The sequence below is a fragment of the Rhinolophus sinicus genome, linkage group LG15 (genome assembly GCF_036562045.2).
Source record: "Rhinolophus sinicus isolate RSC01 linkage group LG15, ASM3656204v1, whole genome shotgun sequence".
NCBI classification, from domain to species: domain Eukaryota; kingdom Metazoa; phylum Chordata; class Mammalia; order Chiroptera; family Rhinolophidae; genus Rhinolophus; species Rhinolophus sinicus.
The window spans coordinates 2775607-2801091 of NC_133764.1; the positions used below are offsets into that span (position 1 = coordinate 2775607).

The following is a 25485-nucleotide window of genomic DNA, read 5'->3' on the forward strand; positions in this document are numbered from 1 at the left end:
GAGAGCTCGCTCTCTAACCAACTGAGCCATCCAGCTGCCCCCACCAAGATTCTTAAAAGTGTGGCTGGCACAATATATATCAGCCATCATCATCATTTTCCACAAATATTCACTGAGTACTGTAGAGTAAGCCCCTGACGGTAGTTTTTTCTTTTTTGTAATGCAAGTGCCCAACTTAAGTTTTGATTGCAGAGGCATCCATTTCAAAGAATCATCTTTAGTGATGGCTGTCTGGAACAAATACATTGCAGCCATAAGACTAAAGAGCCAGCCTCCCATCCCCCTCCACTGAGGCTCTTTTGTTGTAGAGATCATGGTTGATTTGAATAACTGACCATTTGGGCCAATTGTTTCTTTCTCTTCTGTGGTTTAAATTCTCATTCTTATGTTTAAAATTCACCAATAAAGAGTGAGCTCCCAGAAACCCTAGGCCCCCACCCTCGATCCCAATAAAAGCAGAACCCCTGGCTCTCACTCTATCCCCTCACCCCCATGACCTTGCGGTGTGGTCCAAGGTGTGCTATGGAATTTCCAGGTCCTGTAAGTAATAAACCTTTATCTTTTCAAAGTTTCCTGGTGGTTTTTGCTAAAAGGTGTCATGAAATCATAAGAACCAAAAGGGGCAGGCTCCAATCACAACACTGGTTATTAGTAAGCTGAGACCAGCACAAAACAAGCACTTACTATTTGCCAGGCACTGTCCTAATCGGAACACAATTAACAAGATAGTAAGATTCCTGGTTTTAAAGAGCTGACATTTATTGAGGTGAGTAGAATAAAAAGCAAGTAAAAATATAAGCAAGGTAATTTCAGGAACTAATTAATGCATTGCAGAAAGCAAAACTACTGAGATAGAATGACTATTATATCTTTATCGCCTTCATTCCTTCATGTTCCCCGTGCCACAGGGCATTTGCACATGCTAGTCCCTCTCGTAGAACACTCTCCCCTCCTTTCTTAATTTTGTTAACACCCACTTATCCTTTCCTGATTTTCTTGGCTGGTCCTATTCCACCACAAGCTCCTATGACAATAACATCATCCATTTCTCTTTGTAGCATTAATCACAACTGTCATGTTATATTTATCTAAGTCTTATCTAAAGCATATACCCTGTAAGGGCAGCCATGCCTCTTTTGTTCACAGCCGCAGCCCCAGTGGTTAGTATACCAGGTGCTTAACAGTTTTGTTTCTTTGTTTTCTTTTAATAAGCAGAATGGCCCCAGACCATCTGCTTTTTTCCTTAAGGAGGGCGCAGCTCACAGTGGCCCATGCGCGTATCGAACTGGCTATCTTGGTGCTACCAGAACCACGCTCTAACCAACTGAGTTAATCGGCCATACCTTGGTGCTTAACAGTTTTGAATGCATGAGTGAAGCAGGAGAAAAGACCAGATTCCAAGCAGGTATCAGAGTTCTTTGAAATTTATCAATCAGCCTCTGGCATAGGAAATATTTCATAGAGGAGGGAAATCCTTCCCTCGACCCTGATTCATACCCCTCTTCCCTAAATTCCAGGCCTTCACCCTTAAATCCAATTGTAGAGCAACTTGGGATGTTTTCCTTTTATGCCCTGGTTGGCTGGAGGCCTTGCCTTTCTCACCATCCAGGGCTGTTCTGGCTGAAGATGAAGGGCCCTAAGGGGAAGTCAGAGGGAGATGAAAGGGCAACCCTGGGGTGGTGGTAGGGGGCCCTCTGTCTCTCCTTTGGGCCACTCTCCACCCCCTTCTCATGGGAAAGGCTGATCTGAAGCCCCAGGAGGGGGTTGGGGGAATCTTTGGGGCAGAGTTTCCTTGGGGAAGGGGATACTGAGAACTCCCCTCACAACTTCCCTTAGGAAGGGAGCTGGGCTTCTGGGGAGCGCGGGGCGGGGCGGACACAGGAGGGGGGGCTGGGGGGCTGGGGGGACTATGGCGGTGGGGGGGGCAGTAGGGAGAGGAGGAAGGGGGGAGGGGAAAAGGAGGAGCGGGTTGCCAAGGGAGCTCATGCTGTGTCTGTCTGGGCTTGTATCTTCTCTGAGGTTTCCCTCAGGCTCTCAAAGGGGTCTGTGGCGGTGACCAGTGACCCCTTAAGAAGGTGTTACCTTATTGTCCGCTCCAACTACCACCTCTCCCTTATCCCCACCCCTAAGTCACCCCTGGCGCTGAAGCTAGGACCTAGGACACCCAGGAAGCCTCATTCTAGAGTGGTGGGCGCCCTCTGTCTGCTGTGGGTTTGGACTCGCCCTGCGAGACCTGGGTGTCTGCTCTCATTGGAGCGGTGGGGATGGGGGGCAAGGGGCCGCAGGGGACAAAGTTGTGCCGGAGAGGATCCTACTCTGGCACAAGTTTCTCAAAGGAGGGCACTGAGGCCCATGGGGCCTGTTGCTGACACAGCGTGTGGCTGTGGACTTATGACCTCAAAGAAAATTATTTTTCAATTTATAGTACATGCACAAGATGGTTAAAAATACATTTATCTCATATTTTAAGCACATTGAGAAAATAGAGCTAGAATGTTTACAGAGGATCAGCTCCACAGCAAGGCACTGGGACTTGGTTTTGAAAAGTCAACAAGCCCATGTTGTCCTGCTGAGAGATGGGGCAAGGGCCCAAGGACAGCCTCCCTGGTGTATGTCCACAAATGGATCCTACCTTTGGCAGAACAACTCCAGGCATCTCTTTGTAAGAACAGAGCATCCAGCCCAAGAGAGGACAATGTTGCATAGTTTTAGAATTAAAAGCAAAACTACCACAATGCTAAGTGCCAGTCAGTGTGCAAAGGGCATTTCCCCACAAAAATTTTATTAGAAGGTATTACTTTGATTTTCCTTAATGGATGAAAAAAATGGAGGCTCAGGAAGGTGAGGTGACTTGCTTGAGTCCTACACCAAGAGTAAGGAGTAGAGCACCTCACTTGTCAAAGAACCAGAAAAACAATGTTCCAAAAATTGTTCCAAGACTAAGAATTGTGCAAATTCTGCATTCTGTGTATATGCTAACAGTTTTATGAATTGTATAAAAGCAGAACTGTCACCTGGTGCTCAGCTTCTGACCCACTGACACTATTTCACATCCATGTTAACTGAACCTACTGGACACCATGGATGGGCAAGGAAAACCGGTCATTTGGTGGGCACCATGGTTATCTCTCTATCGTTATCATTTGAACCTTGGCTGTCTCTCTCTTCTGCTATTAATAAACATGACAGTTCCCGTCTGTGTCCTACAAATTAAAAATAGTTTTTACATTTCATAATAGATAGAAAAAATAAAAAAGAATATTCCATGACATAAAAATGATAGGAAATGCCAATTTCAATGTCTGTAAACAAAGTTTTATTGGAACAGAGCCACGTTCATTTGTGTATTGTCTCTGGATGCTTTTCAAGGTACAACAGTAGAGCTGACTAGCTGCACCAGAGACCACATGGCCCTCCACGCCTAAAATACTATTTGGTCCTCTACAGGAAAGTTTGCAAACACCTGGTATCTTGAACTATGCCGTCCCGGATTTCATTCGTTACAGAGGACCACATGCTGTTTTTATGACCATGTGAAAGGAAACTGTAATTTTTACCAACAAGCTGCTTATGAAATAAGTATCCTGTTTCCCAAATATACCCCAGTTTTCAGATCCTTTCTGAACTGACATGCTTTTGTCACTCTGCTGACTCCTTTGTCAGTGAGTCAATAAATGTTGATATGTGCTCAAAAGCATCTTGCCTAAGAAATATTATTTTAGCACATTCTCAGTGGAAAAGTGGGGTCATATCTGTGGATGGAAAGGGGGTCACATATTAAACCTGACAAGCTCAGGAGACTAAAAATAACCACATAAGATGGTGTGAGCATAAAAAAAAAATTCATAACTAAGTGAGCCATAGCAGGAAGTCAAATCTTTAGCAAAACACTTCCTTCATAAAATTAATCTGTATCTTTAAATGGACCTCTCTTGTCTTTTTGCACATACAATGACATCCTGGGAATGTCAGTAATCCTGTTTTCTAGACCAGAGTAGGAAAGTACAGAACCCCTCATTATTATTCTTGTCCCTTGATTAACATCTCTATGTGCACTATTAACTATTCTGTACTTATCTATGTGAAAGAAGTACAGTGGAACCTCGGTTTTCGAATGTAATCCATTCCAGAAGACGGTTCGAGTTCTGAAACGTTTGAAAACAGCCAACAGCTAGGCCTCAGGATCTCACACTCAGCGGAAGCCGCCTGACATGTTTGACTTCCGAGGAGTGTTCAAAAACTGAAGCATTTACTTCCGGGTTTATGGCATTCATAAACCAAAATGTTCGTCAACGGAGACGTTCGAAAACTGAGGTACTACTGTACCTGTCTCTCCAGTTTACTCTTATCCAATCCCAGTGATTTCCCTCTTTGCTTTCTCCCACCCCCTTAATCTATCACCAGTGGATTTCATGTAACCCTCCTTCTTTGATTCTATGTATAAAATAAGCTGCAAACTGCCATTTCGCAGAGCATTTTCTCAATCCATTGAGATTTTGCTTCCCGGCAACTGTCGTCAGTTTGGCTCAAATAAACTCTTATAAGTTTTCTCTTAGGCTGGATGTTTTTCATTGACACATCTCAAAAACAAACACACAAACAAACAAACAAAAACACCCAGATGTGACAGAGGATGCAGCTTGTAATTGACAAAGGGAAGAAACAGAAGTCACTTCTGACCAGTCTTGGTTGTCAGTGAAAATGTATCCAGGTCCTGAGGCCTAAGGCCTGGAAGTACTATTATACTACCATACCACTAGTGTTTATTCAGAGCTCGCGTCAGGAACTGGTGTAAGCACTCTCCATGGACTATTATTTCATTGAATCCCCACAACAAACCTGAGAGATAATTTCTATATGATCTCCATTTACAGGCGAGGAAAGCGAAGCTGAGCCTAAGCATCTTACCCACAGCAGAGCACACAGGAAGGGTGGCTCAGGGACGTGTGGCCAGGGAAAATGAGGACACCAAGGCCTCTTGAATCCACTTGCCTGTTCTGAGCTGAGAGACTCAGAATGTTACTGTGGGACCTCCTGGTCTGTCCAGGCCAGGGACCTATTTATTCTGCTGCTCACAGTAAGCTTCTGACTGGAGGGGCAGGAACAAAGGGGATTTCCTTATTTTCTCCTAGCATTTCCCCACATCTTAATCTCCCTTCATCTGTTGTATTTGCTGCAAATACCTTTCCTAACTGGTTATTTGCCTTTTATAGTTTTCCCCTATACCTAAAAAACCTTGTTTAAAAATTACATATGAGCTCACGGTAAAAAAGAGTTTCAGCATTATGGAATATAAAGTTAAACATAAGACTCCTCCACCCATCCCACCCCCGACAACAATTTCCATTTCCAGACACTACTGATAGGAAAGGAAACTTTGTTACTCCATTGGACAGCCACAGAGGTAGATCTTTGTCATCCTGTAGACACTTAAAATGCATTTAAATATTTTATAAGTTGTTTCCTCCTATTTAGGTTTAGAAAAGTCCTCCCCAGCGGACAGGTGTAGGGTGCTATTTTCTCTTTACAGTAAAAGGGATTAAAAAGAAAACTCATGCTCAAAATATCCTGGTTTCCACTAGAAACTGTAGATCTGCTTTCCATCCTCCGTTTAAGTCATTCTACACCAACTCACTTCTGCTCCTTATGGGAAGTCCTAAATTAGCCATCAGCTGGTTTATTTCCAGAGTGTAGGACCAACCCACTCACCTGTCATTTGTACAGAATCCCTCCAGCTGGAACGGAGCAATAGCCTCCACCAGGGCCCCATCAGAACGCCTGGCCGCAGGCTTCCAATGGCTGCTTCCCGACAGACGTAGTGTGCCAGGCAGGAAGGCATTTTACTGCCCAGATGGACAACTTTGGAAAGTCCTTCTGGAGATCTGTCCCAGTCCAGCTCATTACCTTCCTCCCCAACCTCTCTTTGCAGTAGGGATGGGGCCCAAATGCTAATGGATAATCCCTGTGGGCACAGGACCCTCCCAGCTAAGTGGGCTGAAATGGGGAGGGCAGGACAGGAAGGTGGGAGGAGTAACAGTGGGGCCTTGGTGGTTTGAGACAAAGACAAAGTCTGTGCCACCATCCTCCTCTTGGTGCACTGAGGGGGCTGACATTGAACTCTATACTGGGAAGGTCCGAGTGGAGAGTGTGAGGCTGCACAGCAATGGTGGGGGCAGATTAAGGAGTTCCTTGGGAAAGGGTCTGTTATCTGCTGCCATCAGAGAAACAGCTGATCCTAGGAGGCAGCCAGGCCTGTTGAGGCTCCTCCCACCTGGGAATGGACTAGTTCGGGGCTGTTCAGTCTCCCCGGCACATGTGTAAGACAAACAAAAACGGAAACTGCAAAGTGGGTCAATCAAATGCTCAAGTTTATTATATGTCACAGAAGCCCTTTCACTGTGAGTTTCAAGGGTGGTTTCTGAAACCTACTGCTCTTGGGCTCCAGCTCAAGTCCCAAGAAGACTGCACAAAGCTGTTGACTTCACCTGTTTCTTGAAATGTGCTACCTTCCGACAGGCAGAAGATGGCTCCAGCAGGAGACATCTGGACACCAAACGGCATAAAACTGAGTTCGTCCCCTCTTCCTGTACACCCCCAGAAATTACGGGCTAGGATGTGGGAATGAACAGTGGTGGGACTCCAGGCTCACTGTGCTGAGAGGAGATGCTGTGCCCACACTCCCCAGCCCCCCAGCCTAGCAGTCCAAACCCCTTGTGAGGACAGTCCCAGAGAGCAGTTTCTAGGCTCGCAGCCTCACATGGAAAGGTGCTGGCTTAGGTAGTAGATGGCCATCAGCTGTGACTAGTTGGCCATCAGCTGTTACTGGTTAGCCATTAGCTGTGGCTACGTTGGTTGGTTGGTTGGTTGGTTGGTTGGCAAAGAAGCGGATGGTGGATTGTGGCTAGCAAGTGCAGTTAGCAAGTGGACGGTGGATTGCAGATCATGTGGATCCTACTTCCGGTGTCTCGCCCGGCCGCCAGCAAGAGTGGGGTTCAGGAAGACTCCTTGTTGGGGTACTGGCGGATGCTTTTATGTCTCCACCAGCTGCCATTGAGAATATAGTGGTATGAAACCCCTATCCATGGCTCCATTGGTGTTCTTTTTTGGCCTCACCATATCGTGTTCTTGTGCAGGGAGCGGGACCAGAGACCCTGCATGACACATGACACAGTGAGCAGGGTACGGTGCCAGCCAAAGCTCTCCAAAGTGCGGTGGAACAATTTGTGCATATGAACACTCAGTCTCAGGAAGACCAGGAGGAGCGGAGACGGCAGCGGGAGAGGACGTGGATGGTTCTGACCAGCATAGAAAGAGCTGTGCAGCTGCTGAAGAGCTGGACCCCGGTGGAGGGATGGGAAGACATGGAAGGTTCTCCAACCAGCATAGGCTGGAGAAAATGAATGTCGTTGCAGCCCTGTGGGCTGGGCAGTGCTTGCTGGGGTGACCCAGATGCAGGACTTGTAGTCCCAGGAGGAAACGCTTGCTGAGTCCTCAGTGGAGAATGCGGATGAGGTCAAGGTCGTCCCTCACCCCCAGGTTGGGGAGGACTTCGAGTCCTTGCCCTGTGGAGAGGGCATACAGTGTGAGGCCAACGCACAGCCCTGGTGAATGACCATGGACTATGGGGAATGGCCTTCCATCCCTGATTTGCTGGACTACTTGACTGTTTGATTGGGAACATAGTGCAACAGGTGGATGTTTGCTTCCTGTGTCTTGCCCAGCAGCCAGCGAGACTGTGGTGCAGGAGAACCCCTTGATGGGGTACAGGCAGATGTCTACTTCCTGTGTCTCGCCCGGCTGCCAAATAGACTGTGGTGCAGGAAGACCCCTTGATGGCACGCAGGTAGATGTTTGCTTCCTGTGTCTCGACCAGCCGCCGTCAAGAATACGTAAGCACCTTGGCTGTGAGCCTCTATTGTTCCAGCACAATACCCTGAGAAAGACTGGCTGTGCCCAGAAAGACTGGCAGTACCCTGAGAACCCCAGCTGTGTCCAGGAAGTTTGGTTGTGCCCAGAAAGACTGGTGGTACCCTGAGGAACCCTGGCTGTGCCCAGGATATTGCATCCACCTCCAGGTTCCTGACACAGGGCCCCTCGTGGAAGACGCTTGTCACATAGATTGTGAGGCAAGACCTTGTAGGGGTGGAGTGTGGGGAAAAAGTCCCAGAGAGCAGTTTCCAGGCTCTCGGACTCATGTGGAAAGATGCTGGCTTGGGTAGTAGTTGGCCATCAGCTGTTACTGGTTAGCTATTAGCCACTGATATAACTGCCGTGGCTACGTTGGTTGGTTGGTTGGTTTGTTGGCAGAGAAGAGTGGATTGCAGCTAGCAGGTTGGTTGGTTGGCAGAGAAGTGGACAGCGGATTGCGGCTACCTAGTGTGGCTAGCAAGCGGATCATGTGGATCCTACTTCCTGTGTCTCGCCTGGCCACCAGTGAGAGGCGGGTGCAGGAAGACCCCTCGTTGGGGTACTGGCGGATGTTTGCTTTTGTGTCTCAACCAGCCGCCATCGAGAATATAGTGGCATGAACCCCCTATCCATGGCTCCATTGGTGTTCCTTTTTGGCCTCACCTTATCCTTCGTTCTTGTGAGGGGAGCGGGAACTGGCAAGGAGGGGTCTGCTTCCACCACTATCTAGTCATGTGGCCTTTCTCTTGGGTAAATTACTCTCCAGGTCTGTTTTTTCCACCTGTAAAATGAGGCAAGTAAGGGTTACTAAGATCAAATAAATATTTGATTGATACAAACATTGAAACTGCCAGATCTAAAAGGGTAATTAAAGGACATCTGAAAGCAGGGTGCCCAGAGGGTCAGCTGCGGAAGGAGCTATGTTGTTTCAGAAGTTGTCCAGCTAGAGCAAATGTGGTTCCAGTGAGTCCTAAATCCAGGCCTTGCCCCAATCAATCACAAAACACATTTTTATCCACCCCATCCCCCAAACAAAACACTAAGGGGCTACAGATGGACTACCACTGCAACAGTGGATGTTTCTGGACTTAACACATGCCTGGTGCTGTCCAAACAACTGCATACTTACTAACATGCTTCATTCCCACCATGGCTCTAAGAGCTCTGTGCCCTTCCCCAGTTTGACAGATACAGAGAGGTTAGGGGATATGCCCAAGGACACAGTTATACACGGGGGAGCTGGCGTCTAAGACCAAATGGACCACTACACCCAAGGACGCTGAGTTTTCAATAAACAAGTGCTCAGCTGGCCTTTCCCAATGATGTAAACAAACTCTCAAAGAGCTGGACAGTCTCAGCAGGAGGGCACACAGCACAAAACAGCAGCAAGACTGAGAGGCCAGGTTGCCTTGCCCAGGGGGCCTGCCCTGTGACTCTTATCAGTGCAGACTTCAGAAGAGCCTCTGCCCAGAGAGGAAGCCTCCACAGCTCAGATTCACTCTCAGGAGGTGCCTTGGAGGCTTTTAAGGAGAACACACTAAATAACAACAAAAAGATATTATGGCACATTAAAAACTGGGGTGAGGGGTCCTCTGTGAAAATGGAAAAATCTAAAGATTGGTTTCACCTGCAGAGTGTGAAGTGGCCTCACTCAGCAAGACATGTGTCCAGGTCCTTACTGCAGGGGCACTGCACTGCCATCTGGCTCTTGGCTCTGTTCCTTTCTCTAGTATAGTGAGGTCACTGAAGTCACACTGACCCTTCACCTACCTCTTCCACAAAAGTTGAGATTTTAGGGGATGATTGTCAGTTTTCTGTAGTGCCGTGCTTTTTTCTAGGTGGATTGCTTCTGACGTGCTTTCCTCTGGTTCAGGTGAGGCAAACATCATCTTGATCCTTTTCCCAAAGAAAGTATTTTCATAGGGCTTTAACAAACAAGGAAGAGACCTGGTAGGCCCCAAGAGCTTCCATGGATGAAGATTCAGGGATTCAGGATCCCAGAAGTAACCCGTCTCAAGGATGTTAGAGGAGAGCCCAGATGCTTTTAAGATGTACCTATCAAAGGAGGATGACATCCAATTCTCTGAGCAGTGGCTAGTCCCTGTCGAAAGCACAATCTTGCTTTATTCCAGAAAGAATTGAACACTGCTTATAGAAACTACAAGTAGGAAGCATACATTTAAGTGGTAAGTCCTCCTCCAAGGCCAGTGCTCAAATCACTTCTATCACCTCAAGAATTTTTTAGATATCTGAGTTAATGGTCTTATGTCCACTATGTCCAACTCAGTGTCCACCTTATTACCCTGTGGGGCCTGAGACAACCAACCGTACCAATAAATTCCTCTCCACGACTCCAGCGAGGCAGAACACTTGCTGCTCTAGTGACTCCCCTTGGCGGGGTGGGGGTGGGGTATAAGGGAGTATGTCTGTGACTATGGGAACCATCAGGTCTAGCACAGGGCGTAGTTAAAGCAAATCCTTAAAGCAGGAACAGCCAATTAGCAAATTCACTGATTACTCTATTTACGTTTGTGTGGTCAATAACTTTCCAGGTTCATAGGTGTCAACCAATGAATGTATGGACCAGTCCCAGTCCATTTCTATTTCATAAAATAGATGATATGAAATTAAAAAATACTCATGGAAACATAAAGCATGTGTTTATTATTGCTATAATCAAGGCAAAATCTCTTAAACAATTGGCCTTGATAATGGAAGTAAATCAGAACCATTATTCATGAATTTACAGTTTGTTGTTCCTTGCTGTTCAGACTTCATAGTTTCACACACACCATCTACCACAAGACCTTTATTACACAAGAGGAAGAAGCAGCAACTTGAAATCACAAAGCATGGCTTAACTCTTTCCCTAGTTACCCGGCTTCAGACCAATCATTTACTTGCTGTGAACCTGTTTCATCCTGTTTCAAAAAAAAAAAATGGAGAGGGGAGAAGAGGCCAGAATGAACGCATCCCCTTGGAGATCAACTGAGTCAGCATAGGTGATAACTGAGAGAATGTGAACGGAATTGCCCTATACACTTGAAAAAATTATACAAACTAGAGTAACACCAACACCAGTGCTTATAACCCCTGCAAAGATGGACAAGATTCCTCACTACACAGTCGGCACTCCTGGCAGCCCTCGTGATAGTCACTGAGAGTCTGAAATCCTGGGGCAGAGCAAAAAGTACAATGATCAAGCCTCCACAATCACTGAGGAAGGACCTGGCTTGACAAGCCATGGAATATGGACCCAGTTTTACCCTACAAATACTTTGTCAGTTTTATTTTACCTTAATATACATCTGTACAGGCAATAATAAAAAGACTATTGCACAACAATTCGGTGAGTTTTACCTAGTTTTAAGAATAATGCATGCAGTTACAAATGAGAGGTAGAAACACTGTATTAAAGACCTAAAAATACAAACATCATATAAATAAATGTTCAAATTAACTGCTGGAATTTCATACAGATAAATAAGATAAAAATTACATTACTTTGTCAAAGTAAAGGAAAACCATGTTTTTGTTTTTATCAGTATGCTAAAATTAGATTAATGCCAAAGAGCTTCTGTGCAACTTGTCAGAATTCAGATTTATTATCTAAAAGGATTAAAATAAAAGGATTAAAACTGGAGAATGGTTTATTCAAGTATTCAAGCAGGTAAGTAAAAGAAACCTAATAATATCCAACATAGGAACCATTTCTGAAGGGATATTAACTGCCCACCTCTCCATGACTAGTTATTTGGTGAACTGTCAGGATTAACATGAAAAACACCTATTAGGCTGGAGAAAGCTACCCATTTTCCTAAGAGGAAACAAACCTCATTTTTTACTAACTTCATGTAGAAACTCCACATCATTACAAGCTTTTAGATCACCAACTTCGTTTTGGCCCTATTAAAATTCTTGAGAGTATCTCTTGATTGTTATTTTTTCTAATATTGCCCCAATAAACCTAGCCTTTAATAAACCTAGAGGTCACAGGCATCAATGCACATTCTGCATGCACAATAAAAAATGCAACCAAAAGCAAACAATCAGCAACTCAAAAATAGCACTGAGAAAAATCTGTAGGTGTAGATGAATAGGTTAAAAAAATGCAAAGGTTCACATGAACACAAGTTTTTATCATTTAAAAGTCCAGTAGAGATTACATGTGAAATCTGGAAAAGGTATGTGTATATAATCAAGTAAAATATTTTTTAAACAAGTTCATTGTGCCTCAGTTAGTTTTAAATTGCAAAATCCAATACAGAGTTGTTTTAATAAATTAGTGCAATATATGAAAGACTTTGGAAGGTTAACAAGTGTCCATATTAGATCAAATTCAAGATTTCACAATTTCTTCTAAGACCCATCTTTTGTGACGTTTTAAGCTATTTCTTCCTAAGCTGTTTCAGGACGCATGCTCAGATTACGACAAATTTACCCCAAGTATTAGACTGCGTGGATGAGATAAAGATTTTTTTTTTTCTTTTTTTTACTTTTATACCTTAGTAAACACATAGAATTTCACACATTGCTCTGATGAACCGAGTGAAGAACCACCCCCCTTTGTTTCAGTCTTAATTATCCTTAAGAATAACTGTACTGATAATTCTACTTCTAAGGTACATTTATTTACCAAGTTCAAACTGAGAGCCAAGTGAAATACTGTTGCTTCTGCTTCTACAAAGAAAAAGGGAAGGGGTGACTTCTCCAATAAGGCAGATTTCCTACAAATATGTAGTTTTGGGATTGTTTTTCCTTTTTGAAATCACTGCTTGTTCTTTGGTAGTCACCAGGTCAGAATCTACAGTTTCCTGGAGATGGGGCCACAGAACCCACACTGTACTCCCAAACGTGTTGCCTCACATCCCACCACTGGTCCACGGGACAAACTGCTCACATGGCCGAGGTGCTATAGCAGAGTGCTGACAATCTTCTTTCAATACTAGATTTATCTAGGAATAAAATAAATTGAATTCATAATAAAAATCATTTATATTTTCAAAACCAAGGAAAGAAAAACTAATAAAAAAGAATCACTAATTCTCTACCCACATCCTCATCTCTGTTCTATTTTGCCCCCAAAGTTAACAGTTCTGTATAATTTTTCTTCTTTCTACCTGGTAATTGATTTGTAGTTTAGTACTGCACATTGGTAAAATTTAGGTTAGCATGTCAAATAAAGAACATTTAGATTTTAACAGCTAGCTTGCTCCCAATTGCTATTAGGTTGGTGCAAAAGTAATTGCAGTTTAAAAGGTTAAAAATAATTGTAAAAACCGCAATTACTTTTGCACCAACCTAATAATTTTAGGATTGCTATCCCCTTGTGACTGTTCTAAGTGTGATTTGACCACATACACTCCAGCGGGTCCACCACAAAACCCAGATCACTGTGCTTGTATTTGACAAGTGATAATTTCATCCTGGTATCCCATCAATCTCCATTCTGCTGTCTATACCAAACATGCAGCACATCGGGTCTTCACTGGACTCTTCAGTCACTAAACCCATGAGGCTTAAAATAGTTGCATTTATTATTATTTAATAATAAAAATAAATGCTCTCTACATGCATGAATACACACCAACACAGTAATGCAGTGTAGAAATCTAAAGACTAATGATAAAAGCCATCAGTACTTTATAAGCATTATCTCTAATCCTCACAACAATTCTACAAGGCGGGCATTGTTCCCTCATCTTTTAGAAGAAGAAACAGACCACAGAAAGGGTAAGTGATTTGCCCAAGATTGGAAAACCAAGATTCAAATACAGGCAGTATGATTCCACACTCTAAGTAGAACTGTACCTGTTGGAGACAACTAAATTGCAATCAATAAACACATTACTTTCTAGTCAACTTACATTTATGTACACTTTCAATATCTGCAGGGTCCTGGAGAATCTTAGTGAGGCCTTCCAAAAGAAGGGCTGCCTTATGATAGCGATAAACAATATCTTCAGTCTGCTGAAACATCTCATCCAGGGCTGCAGATTGAACCTGGAGCCAGTCAATAAAAACAAGAATATTCTCAGCTTTTCCAAGAAAATACAAATCCATTTGGACAGCACAGCTTTTAAGTGGGATCTATCTAAAATTACATTTTGACAAAATGATGTAATCTACCAAACTGTATCAAATTTAAAGATCATCAGATGAGCGATATAGAGAAGGAGCCTCCTGATAAAAGAGTTATTCTGCATTCAAACACAGCCGTCTTATCCTCAGATATTCATGATTCATAAAATTTATACTTCTAAATTGGCGCTTCTATGATTTCAGTAAAAAGTTTATTTTAAACATACACTTTCAGGCTAGGGTAACCTGGCATTTCATTAAAGTAGATTTTGTTACAATAAAATAATTAAATGATGTTAGAAGTCACTTATCAGCTTCTTCTTTTAGTGAAACAATTGTCTAGTACATTTCATTCAGAGATAATTATTGAGCACTTACTAAGTGTCAGGCACTGAGCATACAAGGAAGGTGAGCTCACAGTCTGGGAGAGATAAGCCTGCAAAACATGCCATTCTAGTTCCAAGGGGCATGTGATATTATAGGAGGAAGTCCCAGATAGTACAGAATATATATAAAGTGCATCTAACTATGGAAGGAAGAGAAGATTAGGGAAAGGCTCCAAGAGGTGACATTTGGGCCAAGTCATAAAGAAGGAGTAGGGACAACCAAGATGGCGCAGTAGGTAAATGCTGTTTCCCTTCTCTCACAACCACATCAAAATTACAACTAATCTACAAAACAACCATTATTGACAATTGCCTAAAGTCAAGCTGAACTGAAGCCTTTCAACTAAGGACATGCAGAAGAAGCCACCTCCAGACTGGTAGGAATGTCAGAGACACGGAATGGACTGGTCCCACACCTGTGTGTGACCATTAAAGATCAGCAAGGTTATTTTGGCTGTGGGGGGTCCCCCATCCCCTAAAGGAGCGAGAGATCCCAGCCCCACCTCAGCCAGGGTTCCAGTGCCAGGGAAAGAAGTCCCCATAATTTTTGGTTGTGAAAACCAGTGGAGATTGTGACTGAGTGAGACAGTGTGGCTGCACCTATAGGCGCGTCTCTTAAAGGGACCATGCATGGACTTAACCACCAACGGAATTGCCCGCTCTGAGTTCAGGGACGTGTGGTGGGGAATTGAGTTGTCTGGCTTGGGACGGGGGCTGGAGAGGTGGCTTTCTCCTGGACGGGGGAGCTGGCAGAAGCCTTTGTTTCTTTGTTGAGCCCTTCCCCTTCTCAATGTGTGAACACAGGTGGCTGCCATTCCTGAGTCTCCACCGTTAGTTTGCCATGCCCTGGCGATTTGAGACCTGGCCCAGCCCAACTTTCCGGCAAACCCAGGCATCTTCCAGCAGCTTTTTCGTGTAGACCGCCTGTCTTAACTCAAGTTGCAGACTTTCCTACGGTCTCTCCAAGGTTCGCGGAAACCAGACAAGCAGCATCTGGCTTGAGTGTGTCCTGTCCCTCTGGCTGAGCAGCTGTAAGCCGGCATTAGTGGCAGCTGGCCTTGGTTTACAGCTTGGCCTCTCAAGGCGCTTCCAAGCATAGCACGGGTGGCAGCCATTTGCAGATTTCTTTCTGGCTTCCGCTACGTAGCGCCAGATGGGCACAGGCGGTGGCTGAAGTAGACCTACAGTGGATCCCCTCTAAGGTGGTCCTGGGGCTGGCACCCCCAGTGGCCAGCTTCAAATGAGCTGGAGCATCACCTAGCCAATTCCAAGTATAACACACCCAAGGGGTGGACTGGGCAGGCACCAGAGTCCTGCTGAGGCAGATCCTGCTCTGTAGGGTCAGCCCCTGCACAACAACTCTTCCACTGTAGTCAAGGCCAGTTCTCACAACCAGTGAGCCCCAGTGTGAGGGAGGTCAGTCCTTCACACTGATGTGCAATTATCAACCAAGGCTCAACTACAAGAGGAGGGCATACACAACCCACACAAGGGACGCACCTGGAGCGCATGGCTCAGGTGACCAGAAAAACTGTGCCACTGAACCCCACAGCACCCCTACTACATAAGGCCACTCTACTAAGACCAGAAGTCATAGCAGCCCTACCTAATACATAGAAACAAACATAGGGAGGCAGTCAAAATGGGGAGACAAAGAAATACGTCCCAAATGAAAGAACCAAACAAAGCTCCAGAAAAAAGAACTAAGAGAAACTGAGATGAGCAATCTACTAGACGCAGAGTTCCAAACACTGGTTAGAAGAATGCTCAGTGACCTCAGGGAGAACTTCAACAGAGAGATAGGAAGCATTAAAATGGAGATGGAAACCATACAAAAGAACCAGTCAGAAATAAAGGATACAATAATGGAAACAAAGAATCAACAGTAGATTAGATGAAGCAGAGGATCCAACTAGTGATGTAGAAGATGAGGTAGCAGAAAACACCCAACCAGAACAGCAAAAAGAAAAAGGAATCCAAAAATTGAGGAGAGTTTAAGGGGCCTCTGGGACAATATCAAGCATACCAACATTCACATTATAGGGGTACCAGGAGGTGACGAGAGAGAGCAAGGAATTGAAAACCTATTTGAAAAAATAATGACAGAAAACTTCCCTAACCTGGTGAAGGAAATGAACATACAAGCCCAGGAAGCACAGACTCCCAAACAAGATAAATCCAAAGAGGCCAATACCAAGACATATCATAATTAAAATGCTAAAGGTTAAATTCAAAGAGAATCTTAAAAGCAGCAAGAGAAAAGCAGTTAGTTACCTACAAGAGAGCCCCCTTAAGACTGTCAGCTGCTTTCTCAACAGAAACTTTGCAGGCAAGGGAGTGGCAGGAAATATTCCAAGTGATGAAAAGCAATGACATAAAACCAAGATTGCTCTACCCAGCAAGGGTGTCATTTAGAATTGAAGGACAGATAAGGAGCTTCCCAGACAAGAAAAAGGTAAAGAGTTCATCACCACCAAACCAGTATTATAAGGAATCTTAGAGGGACTTCTTTAAGATGGGAGGAGGGTTAAGGATGGGTGAAAGGGGAAAGGATTAAGAAGTACAAATTGGTTGTTATACAGTAGTCACGTGGATGTAGGGTACAGCACAAGGAATATAGTCAATAATATTGTAACAACTAGGTATGATGCCAGATAGGTACTAGATCTTTCAGGGTGATAAGATGGGAATGGAGTTAGGAGCAGGGTGAAAAAGGTGAAGGCATTAAGAAATACAAATTGATAGTTAATACAATATGGGGAATACAATCAACAATATTGTAAAGATCACGTAAGGTGACAGATGGGCACCAGACTCATCAGGGGGATCATGTCATAGACTGTGTAGATGCCTGACCTGAAGAGATTCAGTATTCACCTGAAGAGATTAAGTAAAGTAATATTGAATGTCAACTATAACTAAATACATAGGTATGTATAGTCACGGGATGTGGAGTACAACATAGGAAAGATAGTTGATGGTATTGTAACAGCTGGATAAGATATCAGAGGGGTAATAGCTTGGGGATTGAGTTATCACTTTATGAGGGGTTTAAATGTTTAACTATTACATTGCTTTGTATAACTGGAACAAAACGAAAAAAAAAAAAAAGGAGTAGGAATTAGCTAGGTGATAGGAAAGCTGGGTAGGGGATTTCCAGAAACAGGGGACAGTAGTATTATTCACAGGGTTATGAGCATTTGAGTTCTCTCAACGGCACTCTGATTTTCTCTTTAATCATTAAACGCCAGGGCTGTCAGTTCTCCAGTATTCTAACTTACTTGTCAATATGCTCTGTCTCCTTAAAAAAAAAAAAAAAATTAAAGCCACATACAGTAAGATAAATAAAACAGATATAAAAATCAGAGCCTGGAAAAAGAAGGAGAAATAATAAACAAGGAAACACAAGTGCTAATATCTCTAAGTTTGCTAAACAGCCAGGGCAAAAGGAGGAAGTTACTGAAGTTACATGGCTCTTATTATCAGAAAAGAAAGAAGCACCATAATTCCTTAAGGGAGGACAATTTTCCTGGCACAAATTTCTAAAAAAACAAAAAAAAAAACAAAAAAAAAAAACTATCATATGAAGTCTTAATTTGGTATAGAGTAATACAATGCATATTATTCATGTCAACAGCTTATATTCCAAGTTATTTCCATATGACTTTATTATAATGGTTTTCAAAATAAGGCCAAGGGTGTAATAAAACAATACAATTCAAAGTAAACAAATTTAGGGGGAAGAAGGGAGGTCTATTATGTTAATGTGGTAAAATCAGTCAATAATTTAAAATTTCCCCAATTTAACCACTATTCTTTAACAGTTCCTAATTTCATCTCTACTTTAGAGTAATTTTTTTCCCAATGAGACAGAAAATAAATTATTTCCAGTAGTAAAACCAGGGAATTGGAAAAGTAGATTTTACTTTGTGTCTATACTTAAGGTCAGTAAGGTTAGCACATGAATTTTTGTGGCTTAACAACAGTATTTTTCTAATGTTTTATCAAACCACAACTTCTTAAATAGAAAATGCAGCAGATCTGAGCTTTTAGATGCAAACCTTAAAAAGATTATATTATGCGATGTTAGCAATATTTAAGAAGCATAATAAAATTTACCGAATGTGATAACCAACATTACTTAACGTGTTACTTAAATGTTAATTAAGTCTAATTACTCCTTTAGTAAGAGGTAATCACAAAACTTGGAACTTGGGAGTGATAGGGAATAAATTCTTTTTTAATTTTTATTATTTATTTATTTTAAACTTTTTATTTAAGTGTTTTTTTCCAGGTCCCATCAGCTCCAAGTCAAGTAGTTGTTTCAAGCTAGTTATGGAGGGTGCAACTCACAGTGGCCCATGTGGGGATCGAACTGGTAACCTTGTTGTATGTAAAGGGCACTGCACTGCGTTCTAACCAATTGAGCTTATCGGCTACCCCTAAATTCTTTTTTTAAAGGGCTAGATAATGTCAAGTAGATACTCAATTCAAAAGATATTCTTCACGATAAGTAGTATTATACAATATTGAACCTTAAAAAGGATTACCATTTCTACAGCACAATTATAGATGAGTTTCTCTGCAGTTACGCTGTTGATTTCATCAATAAATCTCTGTTTGTCAGAGAAGAAGCGATTCAGCTTTTCTGTAAGTTTCTTGCACATGGTGATGCAGAATTTATATCGTTCATTCAGATTTTTGACAACTGAAAAAAAGTTGAGAATTAATTTTAATTTTCCTCCAGAAATAAGGTCACAGTGACATGCACCTTTCTTACTGATTTAAAGGAAAGTAACACTAAATGATCACTGAAAAAATGACTGGAAGTCAGATTCTTTCATATGTTCTCTCTTTCAATTAAGACGGAGAATAAAGCACTTTCTGACGACTCTCTGTATCAATTAAATAGCAAAAATTAAAAAGAACAGAAAAGCCAGCCTCTTTTCCCATTTAAGAATATTTAATAACAGTGATTTCTCATCAAAAACTTGTTTTTTTAGTGTAGTGGGAAAAGGAGCAGCTCAAGTACCCGAGGAGTCCCGCATTGGCACACTCCACCCATACCTTGTTTCACCGCTGTGGACGGGCTCAGTTTCCCCGACTTGATCTGGGCTTTGGCAAGATGCAGAGATGCTGCCAGTAGCTGTGCCGCTTTCATGTACAACACCAGCTGCTCCACCCGCCTGCACCCAGAGGACAGCAAGCAGAGTGTTATCCTGTGAACCAACATGCCAGGCTCGGCTCTTTACACCTCAGGTCATCATTACAATAGCCTTTCTAAGGGACTGTCACTCTCATTTATATTTTTAATGCAAATAACTCCTGCAGGAGAAGATACAGCATGGAAGAAGACGTGTGTACTTTGAATACAATGATACACTCAGATAAAAATCAATACAATTTCTTTATCATCAAATATCTTTAACAGTAAAATTTACAGGGAAAAGGCAACGAACACTAAAGTTGCAGAATCTCCAAGTCTTGGCTCATGGAGTGAAATCTAGAAAAACGAAATAACTTAGAGACTTGCCTGAAGCTTTTAATAATGAGACACAGTCTTCAGTGGCTGGCCTCATCTCAGCTATGAATTCACAGAAAGCATAAAGGGCCTGGAAATGGATGGCAAGAGGGCACCTACCCCCAGTCTTTGCTCAGCTGGCTGATCTGGTCCACAACCACACTCTCTTGGATCTGGTATAAGGAGACCGCAGAGGTGCAGAGCTCTGGGCTTGCCTCCCTCACGGCTGTCAGGTCCAGCACACACTCGGTGAACGTTAGCATCACATTCAGGTGGCGTAACGTATCTGTGTGTTCTCGCTGCAGCAAAGTCAACTTGTCTTAGAAACTTTGTGGTTGAGAACACGTGTATACTCATTTTTGCATATGAACAATGGCCACTGATAGTATTTTTTTATACTTATGAATATCAGAATGTCAAAGGAGTCTGAAAATCTTAAATTCCAGGAAACTAGTGAGAAAATAAACAGAAATGAAACCCATGTGGGTGTGCACATGTGTTTGTGTGTCTGTATGAGAGCACTCACAAAATTAAGCTTCTGAGGTATGAGGTCACTGTGCTTTTGCCAGAAAAAATGAAATACCGAATCATTAAATCAATAGACAGGAGACAAAAACATGGCAAAATAGATATAAAGATTATAAGGATATTCTGCACACTAAACCATAGTTCTTGACAGTTCAGTGAATTCTACTGACTTATAATTTCAGCGATGCTTTAGTTTCTGGTGGTTTTTCAGTTAACAGTGATTCCTAAAATCAAAGCTCTAAATTTGTGTGATCTTTTCAGTTAGTTAGAGAGGGGAGTATAGATAACACAACAGCATGCATTAAAAATGGATATTCTAAAATTAATGTCTGTTTTTAGCTATAAATGTATTTTTAAATCTCAAATAAGACTAAATTGCTCACTCTCCTTTTATGGTTAAAAAAACCATGAGAGTCATTTTCCTAGGAACAAGAGAATAAACCAATCAACTTTTGAAAGCCTCTCTGCTCTGTGACAGCTTACTGGACTATATGTTCCAATACACTGATGTCCATCGATGATGTTCCACACATATTAGAACACAACTTATGTCTAATTTGATGGAGATTGAAAAACCTCTGAAGATTGCTTTTCCAATCTTAGATTGCATTACACAGTTTCAAAATTACTACTCAATTTACTACAAAACCACCACTAAAATTTTGCATGCAGTATGTTACAACTTTTATGTGAAATACTTTTCATTCACACAAAATAGAAATGTCAGAGGTCCAGCCCAGGGAGAAAATTTATTCTTTAGTTGATCTAGAGAACTAATCATTTAAATTTGAAATGCAGGCTAAGTTAATATTGTATTCAGGGACCCAGAATACAATGCAGTCCACTGAAGGCTGTCTTTGAGTTAAGACTGAGGAATTGAGCTGGTACCATCTTTAGAATCATAAAATTAACTTCTCCTGTTCTGGATTTGTGCTCAGCATGCTTCAGATTATGATGTGTTTTCCCTGTAGAACTGGGTCCATGGAAGTACTGGTCTACAAATGTGAGCCATCCAGTCTGCTTGTCAGGTTTATTTCTCAGTGCTAGTGACTAATCTAGCATTATGGTTTATTGTTTTTTTAAACCTGAATTTAAATTGTATTTTTTTTTTAATCTTATAAACGAAAACAAGCTTTGAGAATAAAAAGTTATGGTTTTAGGACAAAGATTATACTTCAAAAGTCCTGTAAGAAGTAAATAAACTTCAGATTAAAAAAATTAACAACATGAAATCTATACATGTCACCTCCTATCAACCAAAGCTTGTGGATGAGTGTCATGGTCAACATTATTCTGAAAATATATTAGCAATGTTTTTCAAATAGAAAAGGTAAGTTAAAGAGAAGAAAAAAACTTCAGAACTTTCAATAGTATTTTGCTCTTTCCTTATCACTAGAACATTCTCCTATAGTATCAACATTACAATGACATGTCACAACGGTCTCTTTACCTCCATCAGTGTCTCCTCCGGCAGCTCAGGGGCTTCAAAGGTGACGAGCCCTTCTAGGCTGGGGGGTGAAGCACCGTAAGGCACGTATCTCAGGCTAGGAGCTGCCTCTGCTCCTGGAGGAGAAGACCCCCAGCAGGGACCAGGCGGGGAGCCCACACACACGCGGCCACTCGTGGAGCACAGGGAGCCTCCCGAGCTGCTGGAGCCCACTGCAAGGAAACAGGATACGTGGCGCAGAGCCTGGAGTGAGTGCACAGTTAGGGTCCTCCTTGCCCACTCCTACTATAAAAGGAACAAAGGAAACATCAAAAGAAAAGTCACTGGCCCCGTATCTGAACATATGAATGGGTTTTATTTTCCAATGTTCACCTTCATTCCTTGTCTATATGTGTATTTTACAGACATCATCCTAGCTAGTTTTTAAATATTCTGTTTTAAACAAATTTATAGCATATACATTTCTCCCTGTTTCTCCAAGTCTGCAATAGTAGTTCACTAAATTTATATACATAATGCTAATCTGGAGGCATTTATACTATTTCTGATTTTTTTGTATCACAAATAACACTAACAAAATTCAAATTTTTTCCTTCTTTTGAATGATTTATTTGTGGTTAATACTCCAAAGTGGTATTATAAACAGGAATGGGACTACTAGAGAGCAAATATCATGAACATTTTTAACAGCTCTTTCTAAGAATTGCCACTACTTTCTAAAGCAGCCGTGAGTAAGCACACAGATCCCACTAACCCTCAACAATACTGGGCATTACATTGTTTTTAACATTGGCTTAGTTAATAGGTATTTTACTTTCTTAAAATGATATTTTCTTATTATCTAATACTTTCAATAATCTTAAAAACAAGATTAGCTCTACTTTCTCTCTTGTTATCTATTTAGATCTTTTGCTTATTAATCCACTGAATCTTGATTAGCAACCTATTCAGCATAAGAGAACTTAAAGGACACATGTACAATATATAAAATAATGTCAAATGATAACTCATGTCAAATCCAATCTAAATACTTTAAGTTTGGGTATTGATAACCTAGTTATAGAGTATGATAATCTATTTGCCTGTCTAAATGTATATAAGATTAAGTGCAAAGATTGGGACCCAAAGTGAAAAAAAAAAAAAAAAAAGTAAAACTTAGGTTTCTAAAAAAACAACAAAGATAAAATACAACCCATCATTTTCAAAAAATTTACTGGATGTACAAAAGTAAGTTAAGTATAAGCTAGGAAGCACCATATATGCATAGCTGCTTCATCATCAAAGTCACATTTATATTATAATGCTATAATATTATATATTATAAATGTATAATATAGTACTTTTATTTCATAAAGTTTTATTCACAAATATTGCCTCATTTACTCCTTATAACCCTTTAATGTAAAGAAACGACTTATCCCCATATGACTAGAAAAAGAAATTGAAATCCAGAGAGGTTAAGAGACTTGTCTAGGTTACACCATTAAGTCATTATCAGAATACTACCCTCCAAACACTGGCCAAACATTGTAATAAGACAATTCACCTGAGGTTGTTCTTGTTCGAAGGACCATATGGGTACAGGTGGGGGCCACAGCGCTGTGTGGAGGAGATCCTACAGTGAATAGGACAGCCCTGGAACTCGCTGTTGCTCCCACAGGGGGTGCCAGCACAACACCACAGGCTCCTACAGGGGCTACAACAAAAAGTTTACCAAAAGTTATATGACTTTGACAGTGTTTATATTTTGGGGGTGGGATTACAGAGAGACCTTCACTTTTATATTAGGGTTCTTTTTCTTTCTTTCCTTCTTCTTTTTTTTACAGTAAGCATTTAGTACAGATACCGATTAAAACATTTTATAGTAACCTCTTCATGGCTGTGAATCTTCTTTACCCCAAAGCCTAGTATTCAGAGTTACTTCTGTATACTTCTAAAATATATGTACTGCAGTCATACCTACTGAGGATAATTTGAAAAGTGGAAAACAAGAGCAGAGAATAAAAATGTGAGGTAAAGCAGACGGAGATCAGGAGTCTCCATAGCAATAGAGCTGTAGAAAGATACAGAAAGTTGAGTCAAAGTACTCATATGTCTTAGACTCTCACCCTTACATCTGTCAGGAAGAAAGGGAGGTGGGACAGGTGTCAAAGGGGGCCTGATGGGCTAAGCTTGGGCTAAATGAAGAGAAGGTGAAAAATCTCCCATCCACCAAACAGCAGAATCAATAAAAGTTGTCCAAAGCATTTTCACACTCAAGCATCTGAAAAACATTACATTCCTGAGACCACAGAATGGAGGCAGGAGTTAACAACACAAATCATAAGCTTAAAGGAGAGACAATGAAGCAGATAGAGAAACAAAATTGCCTCTTAGTGTCCATCTTGTTTGCAATGGAGCATAACTTAAAGCATTTAATTAACAGCAGAAGAGATGGATCATAAAAATCTTCTAGGGAGCAAGGGAACAGTAAGTGGAAATTAATTACCTAGTATCTATTATTACACAAGATGTACAAAATGACATAGATATTCTCTTTACTTAATGTAATATCTCCATGATTTTTAGTAGGTATAAAAGTATATGGTCATGGGTATATATTAAGTGCCAGTGACCCTGTTTTGCCCCTAAGGTCTTAAATTTTTCCTACTATCAACAGCTTTTATTTTCAGAAACTGAAACTTCATAATTAGAAAAAGAAATCTATAATTTCAAATGATTATAATAAAATTTATGTGGAAGAGAAAAAAAGGAAAAAGGATAAAAATTGCCAAATACATATTTTATGCCTAAATGTTAGGAAAAATACCTGATTTCAAATCCATAAACTTGGACTTAAATTATTACACATATTCCTGTAGAACTTATAAAATCATTAAATGTAAATTTATTTTTAAGAAGAATGAGACATAATATGGTCACTCAGGAAAGCTGTTTTCAAAAACTGTCCCACTTCTAGTGACTCAGTGACTTTTGGTTAAAAGCACGTAAAAAAAATGACTTCCGGAAGAGCAGTGAAGTGTGAGGAGCAGCACCGCAGAACTGCCCCCCAGTGAAACAAGCATAACTGGTGACAATTATTTTTAAAAAAACAACCATTTAAAGTCTCTGGAAATTGTCCTAGGGCATACAGGAAATGACACATTTATTCAAAAATATCTACTACATCTCAGTAAGAACTGTCTCCCTACCCAGCCCCTTCTCATGGGGTGGAAGTTCTAACCTAGGCCAGTAGATCAAATACTAGGGCCCTTACTTCTCTCACCTCAGTTCACTTGTCACTAAGGGCAGAGGTTCCATGCTAGTAGAGACAAGCCAAGAAGGGCTTCCACCCCTACCAGCACCTAGCTCACAAAGCAGGGGTGTCACTCTAAGAGAAATGGGCCACTGTCATCATGCCCAGCTTTAGAGTAATGGTGCACAGGATTTCCCGGCGGCTGGAGGAGGCAAGAGAACAGATAATTCTGAAAATCTCCCCAAGGAAACTGACTTTACTTGAAAGAGATCATGGGGGACTTTACGCCCAAAGGCACTGTCAAAAACAACGAAGACTATGATGGTAAGAAATAAAGAGCAGCTGGCAGCTCTATGAGAGGAACAAGCTAACAAACACA

At 41.7% G+C, this 25485-nt stretch overlaps 1 protein-coding gene across 1 annotated transcript in view; it reads right to left on the minus strand.

The window, feature by feature from the left end:
* Window positions 1-10551: 10551 nt before the first annotated feature.
* The window catches only part of ULK2 (unc-51 like autophagy activating kinase 2), a 96088-nt gene continuing 81154 nt past the window's right edge, over window positions 10552-25485 (minus strand). The window contains exons 21-27 of the mRNA XM_019757412.2: window positions 23418-23567; window positions 21875-22083; window positions 20017-20195; window positions 19443-19561; window positions 18926-19083; window positions 13776-13911; window positions 10552-12863 (exon numbers count right to left, since the gene is read on the minus strand). Of these exons, the coding sequence (XP_019612971.2) occupies window positions 12805-12863; window positions 13776-13911; window positions 18926-19083; window positions 19443-19561; window positions 20017-20195; window positions 21875-22083; window positions 23418-23567 (1010 nt within the window). The 3' untranslated portion in view covers window positions 10552-12804. The remainder of the gene's footprint in view (window positions 12864-13775; window positions 13912-18925; window positions 19084-19442; window positions 19562-20016; window positions 20196-21874; window positions 22084-23417; window positions 23568-25485) is intronic.